Source organism: Chaetodon auriga, chromosome 8, assembly GCF_051107435.1.
Source record: "Chaetodon auriga isolate fChaAug3 chromosome 8, fChaAug3.hap1, whole genome shotgun sequence".
NCBI classification, from domain to species: Eukaryota; Metazoa; Chordata; class Actinopteri; order Chaetodontiformes; family Chaetodontidae; genus Chaetodon; species Chaetodon auriga.
In genome coordinates this window covers 14,605,892-14,619,713 of record NC_135081.1, presented here as the reverse complement: position 1 = coordinate 14,619,713, position 13,822 = coordinate 14,605,892, and the positions used below count along the sequence as shown (strand labels likewise).

The 13,822-nt window shown below is 43.0% G+C and overlaps 1 protein-coding gene across 2 annotated transcripts; it reads left to right on the top strand.

Moving 5' to 3' along the window:
• The first annotated feature begins 866 nt into the window (after window positions 1–866).
• setdb1b (SET domain bifurcated histone lysine methyltransferase 1b) lies at window positions 867–13,380 on the top strand. Of its 2 annotated transcripts, XM_076738050.1 has the most exons (25): window positions 881–989; window positions 2,205–2,408; window positions 3,621–3,787; window positions 3,897–3,940; window positions 4,342–4,468; window positions 4,595–4,765; window positions 4,916–5,117; window positions 5,375–5,448; window positions 5,630–5,820; window positions 5,929–6,058; window positions 6,241–6,430; window positions 6,674–6,787; window positions 6,922–7,231; window positions 7,359–7,620; window positions 8,682–8,772; window positions 8,856–8,972; window positions 9,132–9,301; window positions 9,448–9,672; window positions 10,283–10,453; window positions 10,789–10,919; window positions 11,123–11,142; window positions 11,293–11,411; window positions 11,750–12,006; window positions 12,121–12,209; window positions 13,074–13,380. In XM_076738050.1, the coding sequence occupies exons 1-25, from the start codon at window positions 973–975 to the stop codon at window positions 13,189–13,191; spliced, it is 3,711 nt and encodes a 1,236-aa protein (XP_076594165.1). In that variant the 5' UTR covers window positions 881–972; the 3' UTR covers window positions 13,192–13,380. The 2 variants fall into 2 exon arrangements, with proteins under 2 accessions (XP_076594166.1, XP_076594165.1); XM_076738051.1 differs by lacking the exon at window positions 11,123–11,142 and having other exon boundaries at window positions 867–989; window positions 10,789–10,939.
• Window positions 13,381–13,822: the final 442 nt, after the last annotated feature.

The window sequence follows — 13,822 nt, the reverse complement described above, 5'->3', positions numbered from 1 at the left end:
AAACACTAATACACACAACTTGAACTACAGAGAAGTCTGAGGTGAGATCGGTTCATCATAGCAGACTGTACGCTGTGAAAAGCAGCTTGATAAAGACAGGAAAATGTCCTGCTTTCCACACTAATGTGGCACAGATGTTTCAAAGTTTTCAGTGATGGACATATAATGCAAAGCAGATGTTTTGCCCTTTTCCCTAAATTCTGTCACACAATATTCTGGAGCTTTTGCACAAACTTTCATGCAAGAAGTTTGTTTTTAATGAACAAATGAAATAATCCCTTGAACTTGTGGTATGTGTTAGCAATTCATCACTAGCAGGTCTTTCAGCAGAGTCTAGGAAGAACCAGGAGCCATTATGTCTGCGCACCCTGAGTCTAAGGCAGGGCCTGTCAAAGTGAATAGACTAAGTGGTTACTAATTAACTGTTTAAAGTTGTGGACAGGAATAATAATAAAAGTATTATTATATAAAATTACAATAATCACGATTGTGTGATCTGGTGTGAGTCTACTCCAGTATTCTTCACCATGTAGTGTTGGTGAAATTATTCTGGCACGATGATACATCTAGGCGCCTGTATCCAAGATGTGCACAGCATCATGTAGCTAATGTGCACGTTTTTAATGCCTGGACATTTCGGATGGGCGGAACTCTCGTTTTTCACAGAACAGTGCGGAAATAACACCGCCCAGTCCTACTGAGGCAGGTATCGCCCGCCCTACTGTGTCTCTGATTGGTTAGTACTCTTTGCCCTCGTTGGTTGGGTTGCTTAGGTTTAGGTATTAGGAGTGGTGATTGGTTATAGTTGTGCAAGTATATAAGGGTAAGCCAATCAGAAGCAGAGTAGGGCGGGTCATCCATTCGTCACAATAGCCCCCGTAATTTAGCTATACTGGGATACAAAACATGCACTCCTTGTTGTAGCTAGCCGGTAGCGTTAGCTAGTTAACGTTATATTTACAAGCAACCAGGATGGAAAGCACCGAGGGGTGAGTGTTGGGTGCTGTCTCTAAACGAAGTTTCCGTCTGATGTGCATCTAGCGCAGCTCCAGAAGACACAGTGTTTGTTTCCCTGAGACCTGCATCAGTCGGTCAGCAGAGAGGACACTCTCCATGCTAATGCAAGGCTAACGAGCTAGCCTGCTCTCACTGCATCAATCTTCACTTTGTTGTCATTTAGCTCCCTGTTTTCCCGCGGTGTGTTTTATTGAAGTGTCAGTGAAGTTATGGTGGGTTAAGTTTACAGTTAACTTACTCTGTCAGTCGAGATTAAAAGAAGAAGTTATCCAGATAATTTAGCGTCAGTTTACCTGAATTTTGGCTTTCAAACTGTCCCTTGTTGTTATTACCAACGTTAGCATGCTACTCTCCATTCAGACTTAGGCAGCGTCTTTAAGTTCAACATTTAGACGTATATTAACTCATGTGCACATCAGTACCACACTAACGTTGCATACTCTCGCAGTGATTTCTTTTGCTGGGACTGTTACCGTCACCCCCTGTGTCTCTGTGCTTTCCTGACTGTAAACAGAGGAACTTTAACATATTAAAGTCAGGCTGAAATGAGAGGGAATCAGTAAAACTAGCTCTTGGATGCACTGAAAACCTGCACCCTTGCCTGCACCCTGATCAGGGATACAGTAATGTTTATTTTTTGTGAGCAATTTATTCTTACAGTCAGATATCAGTATACATTTCTCATGAGTCCATGCAGACATGTAAACGTCTGTCAGCCTTGTCAGCAGATATGTTCCAATATTGCTATATGTCACAATATATCGATATATATGCTAAATCACATATTAGACAATCAAACTGGTGATCAAACCTCTGGCTTGTGTTTCAGTGTTGTGTATCCAGTCAGAACAAACTCTTTCAATGTGTTCAAATTTAAAATCCTGAAAATGTCAATTCTGCAGGTGGCCAATTGGCAATAGATGTAATGCTTTAAGTATTACTTTATATACACTGCTTTGCTGTACAGTCAGTCTATATCCATATTTGTATTTTATTTGAAATATTCTACTTTATGCCATTTGGAAATCAGATCATCTTTTACTTGCTTAGCTATTCACAGTAACAGAAATTTTGACCAGACTTTTGCATGCCACTGCAATTATCTATGAGTGAGATCTAAACAATAAACATGCAGATATCTGAAATGATGTTCAATGTCCTGTTTCTAATTTTTTTTTTCTCCTCAGAATGGAGGTGGATGGCTGGGACCCCAGTCTGGAGGAAGAACTGGGCATTTCTCTGGACGAGCTGAAGAAATGGATTGAAGATGCTGTGGAGAACAGCGAGATCGTACAGAAGAAAAAGGCTCAATTGACAGAGCTTAAGGAATGGGTGGAGCAGAAAGAAAAAGAGGAGGCGAGGACGGAGATGCTTCTCAAAGATGCCCAACAGTGAGCAGACCTTACCCAGAGTCTCTTTTATTTATTTAGTCAATATACTTATTTTTACAAGCACACATCTCTTTCAGTATTAACAACATGCAAACACAAGTTTTCTATCAAACACTAAGGGTGGCCCCGCTGGTGCTGCAGTTGATGTTCCTGTTTTCATGGAAACCACAAAAATATTTCCCTGTTTTTATGAGGAATTGGCTGAAATCATTTGATGACTTTGTGCATTATGTTCAGATTTCATTTGTCACACAGTGTGATTATTTTCACATTTTCTGCATAACTAATAAGAATCTGTGGTTGTGGGTGGAATGTGTGAACATGGACTGTGTTGTGGGGTGCATTTCAATCCTTTATTGGCTAGTGCTACAGCAGTGTCATGCGTCTACGTTGACCGAGGCTCGTGACAAATCTTAAGTAAGGTTAGCGAGCCCATAACCTGGTGAGAGAGAAATGAGGGAGAGAATTACAACAAAGGTCCCCAGCTGGACACCTTTTCCCAAATTTCAAATCCGTAAACCTCATTGTGCAAAGGCAAGCCTAAGGATCGCTGTCACCCTGACGCTCCAGATGGTTTGTTGCACAGAACCATTTGGTTGTCCATGGAAACTGTTTGCAAAAAGGCAGACACTTTCAAAAAAAATACTTGGCCGGTGATTGGATGAACCATCTGTCTATCACCGTCTGTCACACGCTAATTTCAACCAGTGAGATCAACGAACCATATGATGTAGTGGGAGAGTGAAAATATCATTTCCATGCAATGAAATGTTCTCCACTTCTGATGCACAGTAACTGACGGTGCAGCAGCATCTGCGCTGACCTGTTTAGCGGCTGCCACATAAACCATGCCTGTAGCTGCCAGTGGTTCCTCATGGGACGCTAGCTGGTTTGAACAACTGTGGTTTGGCCATGAGTGCATAACTTGGAAAGGCGGATTCTTGCCCCTTGTGATATCACGACCTTGTGAATCCAGCTGCTACAATCACAAGGTACGGTTGCTGTGGCTCTAAAAGAAAACCTTGAATTGGCAGGCAGCTGTGACTGAATAAATGTAGAGAGAATACTGATGAAGAACCTGAATTGAACGGAATCAGTCACATAATGGCCCGTTTACAACCTGCTTGGTGTGCATGCACCGGATACGATTGGTGCATCCCTCGTTGTACTGTACTTGTTTTTGTCTGACAGCCTCACGTTTTTTCCCCTCAGGTCCATATTGGAGTGTGAGAAACTGGTGAAGGCAACTTACCATAGGAACGGACTTGTTTACCATGAGAGCAGCTCAGAGGATGAAGGGGGCATAGGAGGCGTGCTGTCGTCTGAGGTCATCGAGATAGATGACGATGATGATGATGACGTCATTGCTGTTGGCTGTTGTAAGTCAGTTACCTTCTCATGGGCACAGTTACTTTTGATGCTGTTCCAACATGAAAACAATCAGGTTATTAAATTTCAGCTTTTCTTGTGTTCTTCACAATGTTTCAGTGGTTCCTCCAAAGAAGCCTGTCGCTCCTTCCAAAGATCCAGTGGTGAGAACAATCAAAAGCTTCATTATGTTGATCTGTATTTACACTTCATTGCTAAATGTTTGTTGTGGGCTGGTCGGAAAAGGAGTTTAGATGTGCTGAATTATTGTTGTTGTGTTTCTCTCAAAATCTTTCTAGACTTTGCTACTTTAAACCCTATTTTCTGAAAATTTTCTCAACTTAATCCATTATTTAACCATTATCAGAAATAACTTAGAAATACTATAGATTGCCTTCTATACATGATGCTGCATCTTGGCCAATCAAAGCAACATGTCTCCTTTTATCCTTTAATTGTAGCACCAAAGAAAATAATGGATATTGTGGGTTTGACAGCAAACATCTATGAGCGGAAAGCCATGCTGAGTGTGTGCAGATGATGAATGTTCTGTGTGTTTTGACAGGTAAAAGAGGCCTTTTCAGCTCTACAGAAAACTTCCCACCAGGTGCATAAATTGGTCCAAATGGTCAGCAAGCATTCACCAGGTGCTCCATTGCTCCGATCTCCAGCACAGCCTCCATCTCAGTCAGGTGAGCACGCATACTTTTTTTGAGGTTATGTTGCACGCAACATGCTTATGTCAAATAATTGTGTGTGTGTGTGTGTGTGTGTGTGTGAGAGACACTGAACATTTGTCTGGCTCTTCCACCCTGCAGGTATTCAAGGTTCAGTACCAGCAGTGTTCGTGTCCCAGGTTCCATCTCAGTCCATGACCCAGCCAAACCCAAACATGACAGAAGATGAGCTCAGAGTCGGGATGAGCATTCTGGGAAAGAAGCGTACCAAGACTTGGCACAGAGGCACCCTTGTTGCGATCAGCCCTGTTGGTGTGTTACTACAACATTTTGTCCTTCTTTTAGGATGTTAAACATTGAACATTTATGGTTTCCTGTGTATGTTAGAATTGATATGTTTCCTATGCTTGATTTTTCCTGATCTCCCATCTTTAATGCAACACACCCTCTGTCTTTATTCAGGAAACGGTATTTTCAAGTATAAAGTGAAGTTTGACAAAGGAAAGAGTTTGCTGTCTGGAAATCACGTGGCTTTCGACTATAACCCCACCCTGGAGATTCTGTATGTCGGGGCTCGTGTAGTCGCTAAGTACAAGGACGGCAACCTGGTGTGGCTCTATGCTGGAATAGTAGCAGAGATGCCCAATAACAAGAACCGTATGAGGTAAATCTAAATAAATAAAGCTGAAAAGTCTATGCTGTAAACAAATGGATAACAAAGATTTTTGGTACCTTGTATTTTGTTCTTAAAGAATTACAACCAAGTTCACAGTAATTTGGACTTTTCACACTTAAACATGTCAGTGCTCACTGGTGGACAAACTATGTACCAGAGATGCTGTCCATAAAATATTTCTGATATATCTCTAACAAATGAATAGATTGGCCTCTTGTCAGTATCTTTTGTTGTATGTGTTCCAGGTTTTTGATCTTCTTTGATGATGGCTATGCTTCATATGTGACACTTCCTGAGCTTTACCCAGTTTGTCGACCATGTAAGTGCCTATTTCTCAATTTTCTCCCTCTCTCTTGAAATCTGTAAACACTGTTTAATTCTACCTATTCTGCAGCTGCAAAGTTAGTCGGCTAGTTAAATTAGTTGCAGGTTTTTGGGGCGGTCACTGTGTTAACTATAAATTGATTAATTAAAGAGTGAGATTGTTCTTGTTTTCACAGTAAAGCGGACCTGGGAGGACATAGAGGATGCGTCGTGTCGAGACTTTATTGAGGAGTACATCACTGCCTATCCCAGCAGGCCTATGGTGCTCCTAAAAGTCGGACAGATAATCAAGACAGAGTGGGAGGGAACCTGGTGGAAGAGCAAAGTAGAGGAAGTGGATGGAAGCTTGGTCAAGATCCTCTTTTTGGTACGTTGGTGTAAAGCTTGAGGGAAAAAAAAAAATCACAAATCAGCTGATTTATCAGCACAGCAGTTGACAGAGAGTAAACTTGTTGTGTTGTTTTGTATTGATCAGGATGATAAGAGGAGTGAGTGGATCTATAGAGGCTCCACCAGGTTGGAGCCAATGTTCAATCTGAAGATGACCACTGCCAACACCCAGGAGAAGAAGCTGGCTGGCCAGCAGAGGACGCGACCTAACATGGGTAACTAACACACTCATACCTCCATGTACATTTATACTTGTACGTAGTTTGGATCCTGTCTCAGAGATTTGTTTTCATTTTGGCGCTGGTGTCAAAAAAAACCTTTCAGCCTCTGTGACTTGGTGATATAAAACAGGAAAATATTACAATTTTCACTTCTTTCTGTCCATTTCAATCTATAGGGGCGTTGAGGAGTAAAGGCCCAGTGGTTCAGTACACCAGTGATGGACATGTTGGAGCCTCTCCCATCAAAACACCACAGGCCTCACCCAGTCAGCCTTCACAGACCCCACAACATCCACAGCGTCCTCAGCCCCAGCAAACCCAACAAACCCCTCTGCCTCTGCAGCCCTCACAACCTCCTCGTGTTGAGTAAGTGATGTTTACTCAACTTCTAGCACAAACACTACTACCGAGCAAAAAAACAAAAGAAAGCTGAAGCTGAGGATGAAATTAGCCTTTGGTGGAACAGTCTCTAGCATGCAGTCAGATCTATAGGACAGACACAGAGCCACATTAGCCTTCATTTGGAGTTGACCTGGTGACAGTATTCACTCCTTTAGGAAGTAGAGACTGTTGACATTGACTGATATTTCTCTCCTCGCTCTCTTCAAGTAATAAACATCAGATGGCAAAGAAGAGCACTTCTCCGTTTGTCCCTGGGGTGGGAGGCACGCATGCCTCCAAAGTCATGCAGTCTCTGTCCTCCAGTCCCAGTAACCTCTCGAGGTGAGTCCACCTGATTGTTTGGTCTGTTCAGTTGCGACACAGGAAAATAGAAGAGCGCTGTCACATCCTGAACGTGTGATGCTTTTACATGTAACTGGTCTTTTTCTCTTTGTCTCTTGTCTGTCAATCCATAGTGAAAGAATGTTGAATGCCCAAAATACTGCTGCTGCTGCCACTTTCGCACAGTCATATCAGAGACAGGTGCCCCCTATGGCTCCGGCTCCACCCCCTCCTATCAACCACGCGATGGCCACCATCCCACATCAGCCCGCTTACCGCGCCCCGACGGACCGCATCTTCTACCTGGCACACACTTGTCAGCCAGCCTGTCTGAATCGCGTCCGACCTGCAAAATCAGACATGCACCGAGGAAAGAACCCCCTTCTCACACCTTTACTGTACGATTTCAGACGCATGACCGGGCGACGCAAAGTCAACCGCAAGGTAATTTTGAAGAAAGAGTACATGAATGAGAGTGGATGTGTGAAGCACGTAGCTAGATCTTCTCTCTAACCTTTAAATATAAGAAACTCAAACTTACACAACTCTTGTCTTCTTGTCCACCCCTCAGATGTCCTTCCATGTGATCTACAAAGCTCCATGTGGGCTTTGCCTGCGTAACATGGCAGAGATCCAGCACTACCTCTTTCAGACACGCTGTGACTTTATATTCTTAGAGATGTTCTGTCTCGACCCCTACGTGCTCGTGGACCGGCCCTTCCAGCCACAGAGGCCATTTTATTACATTCCCGACATCACTGGTGGAAAGGAGGACATCCCACTCTCCTGTGTCAACGAGATCGATTCCACCCCACCTCCTAAAGTAGCTTACAGTAAGAATTACCTTGAGATCTTGTGTCGCGTTTAGACTGCACGGTGTAAAAGGGGAAATCTACAGATTTTACAGATTTTGTTTGCAGGGGCTACTACTGCATATGTAAAATGAAGCTACAGGAAGCCTTTTGAGTGCGGAGCTAGAAAGAAGTCAGACCTCTGTAGTCCACTCCTCATCTCTGCTTGAGGCTAACAGCTTGAGGTTACATTATCTGCTGTTAGCACACACCTAAATCATGTCCACCCATTGCTGACTTAACTGTCAGCAGTGGAGTTGCATTGTGGGTAATTTTGGCACCAGGTTTGAAGAAGAATGCATGAAATAAAAAAGATGACATCTATATCTACAACAACAATAAAAATAACAAACTTTTTTTGTATGGCACATTGCAAGACACAGTTACACAGTGCTTTACAGAACAAGATAAAACAGTACATGCAGTCAATATAAACAACAAAAACTTAAAAAGTTCCATACATTTAAGATAGAAACAACAAATTTTTATTATTCTGTAAATATGGAACATAAGACGTGATAAGACAGTGTATATTAAAAACAAGAAGATAGGAGATTGCCTTTTGGCTGATGTCCAAATACAGGGAGTTTCAATAATGCAGATGTCATGAGATGAAAGCATGGATGACTCTAGATTTAAAGAAAAAAAAAAAAAAAAAACGTTTGATGGCTGAATAACAGCACCTCAGATTTGGACTCATTGAGTCAGCGAAAGAGAACTACAGATTATCTGACCCAAATTAAGCATGTGAAAACAACACAGTATGGGACCAAGAACTGACCCCTGGGGAACACCACATGGGGGGGTGGGGGATGAGGGGAGTTCTCCCATCACAGCAGGGAAACATCAGTCAGAGGTAGGAGTGAATAACTTTAGTGAAAGTTAAAATTTTAAATTTTTGCAATTTATATTATTTGTTTATCTTGGCCTCAGTTCTCGGAGAAAATGGTGACCTACCACAGATGCCGTTTGCTGCCTCAACCTTCTATGAAAAATCCCTTTGGATTATGTTAACTAACAGATCATCCTCTCCTCTCTTCAAGGTAAAGAACGTATTCCTGAAGATGGAGTATTCATCAACACCAGTTCAGACTTCCTGGTTGGGTGTGACTGCACTGACGGCTGTCGAGACAAGTTAGTGAAACTGCTCCGCTGTGACTCGCCGTTTTTCATATTCATCGTTAATATTCTGAACACGACTTTCTGCTCAATTACAGGTCCAAATGCTCTTGCCACCAGCTGACCCTTCAGGCGACAGGCTGTACACCAGGGGCACAAATCAACCCGAATGCTGGATTTTTATACAAACGATTAGAGGAGTGCCTCCCCACAGGGTCAGACATCGTACACACACCAAAGCACATCCCACGTGTGGTGAACTCAGAAAGACTAACTCGCTCTCACCCCTCATAACCTCATATGACGATAATTACTGCAAGAGCTAATTTGTCTTGTCTCAGAGGCCATTATCTGCCCTGCTCTTTCTCTCTCAGGATCTACGAGTGTAATAAGCGGTGCAAATGCTGTGCTCAGATGTGCACCAACCGCTTGGTGCAGCATGGCCTGCAGGTGCGTCTCCAGCTCTTCAAGACCCAGAACAAAGGCTGGGGCATCCGCTGTCTCGATGACGTGGCCAAGGGCTCTTTTGTCTGCATCTATGCTGGTGAGGAAAGGGAACAATTTTTTTCAGCACAGGGGTGATGAAAAATGGAAATTGGGCACGCATGCAGACATCTTCATCAGTTTATTTGTGACAACAGGTGACTTGGCTGCAAAGTGACCCCCCCCCCCTTTTGTCCACTTTGCCAGGTAAAATCTTGACAGATGACTTTGCTGACAAAGAAGGTCTAGAGATGGGCGACGAGTATTTCGCGAATCTGGACCACATAGAGAGTGTGGAGAACTTCAAGGAGGGCTATGAGAGTGAGGCCCACTGTTCGGACAGCGAGGGGAGCGGCGTGGACGTGTCGAGGATAAAAATCCAACCATCTGCTCTAGTATCATCTCACCCTGTGGGGCGACCGCCCAAGAAGGGTGAGTCCAAGTGCAAAGACGAGAGATGAAGGTGGTCTCTAATGGACGGTGGTGTTTGTGCTCTTCACCACAGCTGACTTTTTATCTTCCTCCTTCACCACTTTTCACATGTATGCCTCAGCACCGGCAATATCTGTGGCCAGAGGCGTGTTTTCAGGTTGTTCATTCCACTCTCATGAACACAATATCTGAGGGAAGCCATGAGGGAATTTCGTCAAATGTGGCTCAAACTTTCCTTTGGTGACAAGGATGAACTGATTAGATTTTGGTGGTCACTGTGACCTCACAAAACACATTTTTGACCATAACTCAAGAATTCATGGGCTAAGTATAACAAGTTTCACACAAATGCCTCATAGGATAAAATGATCAAGTAATGACATTTTATATCCAAAAGGTCAGAGGTCAACTTCACTGCGACATCATAATGTTCTGCAAAAAACACTTTTCTGGCCATTATTCAACACCGTAACTGTAAAAAGTGAAGACAGTATGTTTCTCACTGGAAATTATTCACTGGAATCATACATGTCAATTGATAACTTTGGCTTCTTCACTACATGCAACCATTTTTTCTTTCTTTCTTTCTTTCTTTTTTTTCCTGCTCCAGCCCGAAGCCCAAGCTCATCGGGGGACAGCAATGACGATGATGACAAGGATTCAAAGAGTGAAGATGAAAGTGACAGTTCGGACGACACATTTGTGAAGGACAACTACTACAGCTCCAGCTCTGTGTGGAGGAGCTACACCACACGTGGTCAGGTCAAGGGCAACAAGGAAGGTGAGCTGGTGGCCTCTTTAGGTGCTGCTTCTTTCTCAGAGGAAGACGCTGCCAGTGTTCAGATTCTCTTCAAAGGAATCGTTCAACATTTTAGGAAATATGCTTTTTGGAGTAACATTATTTCTAAAAAAGCAGAGTAATTGCTTTAAAGACCTGTAGTATCCACACTAGATCCACATTAGACCTGGCTGTGGTCTTGGTGTGAGACTGCCTGTTTGTGCATATGTGTGTTAATCATCATATGATATTAACGCCTGATGCAGCTGAGCAGTGGAGATGACGATCAATGACGACACCTTTTCTGAATAATTGCACCTCTCATCTTCCTGCTCCAGGGAGTCAAGACAGCAAAGATGGACTGAGCACTTCAGCCAAAGGAACCGACAGCGAGAAGCCACCGTCCATGCCAGTGGAGATGGGGAAAAGCAAAGTGGCTTCCTGGCTTACCAGCCAGGGGCTGAAGAGGGTGAGTGAGGAGGAGACAAAGTAAGAATAATGTTTCATGGAACAGAGCTCTGTGTGCAAAGACTTGTCTCACACAGAAATTAAACATAATACTTTTGTCAGAGGCTGGATGGTAAAAGGTGCCTCTTATTTTAGGACATGTTGCACCATGATTTTCTTGAATAATGATAAATAAGCCTTCTTTTTCTTTGTTTTCCCTCACAGGAATGTGGAGACACTAAGAGGTGTGTGGCATTTACCCAAATATGTTTAAAGGGATATTTCATTTTTCCTAATTTTAAACATTTAATTTAACAGCAGTGCTACAACTCTGTAATCAATTAATATCCCCTGAAGTTACATTTTTGTGAAGATTAATTTTGTGTTTCTTGCAGTCAAGTGAAGTCAGAAACGGGGAAGAAGCAGGATGTGATGACTCTGTCTGACAGCGATGATGTTCAGACCATCAGCTCTGGATCTGAAGACAACAAGGAGAGAGAGAAAGTCACCCCGGGTAAGAAGAGATACTTGAATTTACACAAGTCCAGACGGACCGAGGTCCAGAACGGCAAGTCAAATGCACCCAATTCATAATTCAGTGACCGTTAACTGTTGGCCTGCGGGTCACATCAGTCCCGCAGAGTATTAATGAATTGGGAAAATGCCGCCTCTAATGTTACTCACAGCATTGTCTAGTTCAATATCTAGTTATCATTATGGATTTTTCATGTTTTCAGGAGTCGGAGTCCTTGAATCAAAATCAGATGCAGACCTTTGAGTGATACGTTTAAGAACCTCTGTTCAATTTTGGCTGTTTTCACTTGTCATTCTTTTCTTTCCTGCTTGATCCAGGTGTGACTAAGAAGCAGGTAGCAGTGAAATCTACTCGAGGCATCGCCCTGAAGACTGGCCACGGGATGATGGTAAAAACAGGTGCACCTGGAGGCGGGGGAGGCCCGGGAGGTCAGGGAGGTAAAGCAGGACAGCAGGGACAGACTGGAGGAGGTGGGGAAAATACTCCCAAAAACACCCGCTTGTTCTTTGACGGAGAGGAGTCCTGCTACATCATTGATGCCAAGTTGGAAGGAAACCTTGGGCGTTACCTCAATGTAAGCTTGTAATTTACAGCATCTCAGTGTGTAATCATTTCCCGATGCTTAAATGAATTCTGCTCCTATGTTTTAATCTTTTATTTCATCATCTGTTTCCTCTCTGTATTACAGCACAGCTGTAGTCCTAACCTTTTCGTCCAGAATGTGTTTGTGGACACACATGACTTGCGGTTTCCCTGGGTGGCGTTCTTTGCCAGCAAGTGAGTTTTGAAAACACTGCTTGTCACAGATCCTGTTACCAACTGTACACGACCTGCTCAGCTGGAGACAGGAGGCAGCTGAAGTATCACATATTTCCCTGAGGAGTTGTCAAAGACAGAAACAGAGATGCAGAGCTGAGGTCAAAGGTTACATCATGACAGATTTATAGTTGCAGATAAGACTGTGAAATTGGTTCAGTTTGTGTTTTCATGGGCATTGAAATGACCACAATGAGCTTTTTCTTTTCCAGAACATGGATGCCACTGCTGTACTTTCACTGAAATAAATAAGCCTGCTGTGGCTTCTTTTTTTGTTTTTCATACGCTGTTGTTGTCTGTCTAAACCCCGCCTTCAGGTGGCGCTCCTGTGTCATCTTAAGACTCACTGATGGGTTTTATAGAAATGGTGTATTCTCTATGGTTTAATTTTAGAAAGAGGTGTTTTCATTGTGAATTTCAGTCTGCATCAGTAACAGTCAGACAACACGGAAATTATGAATCACTTTGCTGATTGTAATAGTTTCGTTTAAAGATTCACTGTTTGTCCATGTTATTTCTTGCTTGCTGATGGTATCACTGTTCAAAGGCACGTCAGTGTGCATATGAGTAGGTGTCGTATCATTTCACAATGCTTTGATGTTCAGTTCAAAACTAGGCTTAGAAAAGCTCTATTTTCAGGGCTAATAGTTCTGCAGCCACCTTTCTGTGTTACCTCTTAATAATTATCTCTGTGGCTTTTGCAGTTAATCTGTATTCCAGCAAGCTATTAGTCTTACAGGACTGATCAATACAGTACACTGGCTTTATGTTAACATTGATAAGCTCTTGTCCTGCACTCACTCGCCTGCTTGTGTCCTCGTGCAGGCGGATCCGGGCTGGCACAGAGCTGACCTGGGACTACAACTATGAGGTTGGCAGCGTGGAGGGGAAGGTGCTGCTCTGCTGCTGTGGATCCACTGAGTGCAGAGGAAGACTGCTGTGATGACTGCAGCCATCGTGAACTTCTCTCCCTCTGCTGTACCTGTAGGAAAACCTCGACGAGCCACGCTGTCACCTCGTGTTTTGTTCTGTTTTGTTGCCTTTATTTTATATGACCGCGTTTCCTGATTGTCTCTCATTTGTTCATCACATCGTCCTTTACATCTGAATAAAATACAGTTTTCTTTAATGAGTCAAAGCTCCTTGATCTGCTCTTTTGAGAAACAACACAGCTCATAAAAGAGATGATCAGTGCAGTTTCAAGGTGAACCAGTTTGATTATTATGGGAAAGAAGATGATGAAGAAGAAAAAAACTCACTTTCATAAAAGTTGTTATATTTTTTAAAAAGTCACTGCAGTATTGATAAAATATGTCAATACAGCACAAACCTGTATCCTAATCCAGGTGTTGCATGCAAACATCTGGGAAAAAAAAAAGAATTTCTAATGCAGGGGAGTTGTTGCAGTTGGAGTGTGTCGGACAACAAAATGACCCATTTGGTCTACAGCCTTTAATAAAGGGCACCACAGGTCTCTGCACGTAGCTAACGGGTCAAAGACCACTCTTCATTTCACTTCCTCACAGTGGGACTGACCAATCAGCTCGTCTCAAACGTAGACAAACCGGCAGACC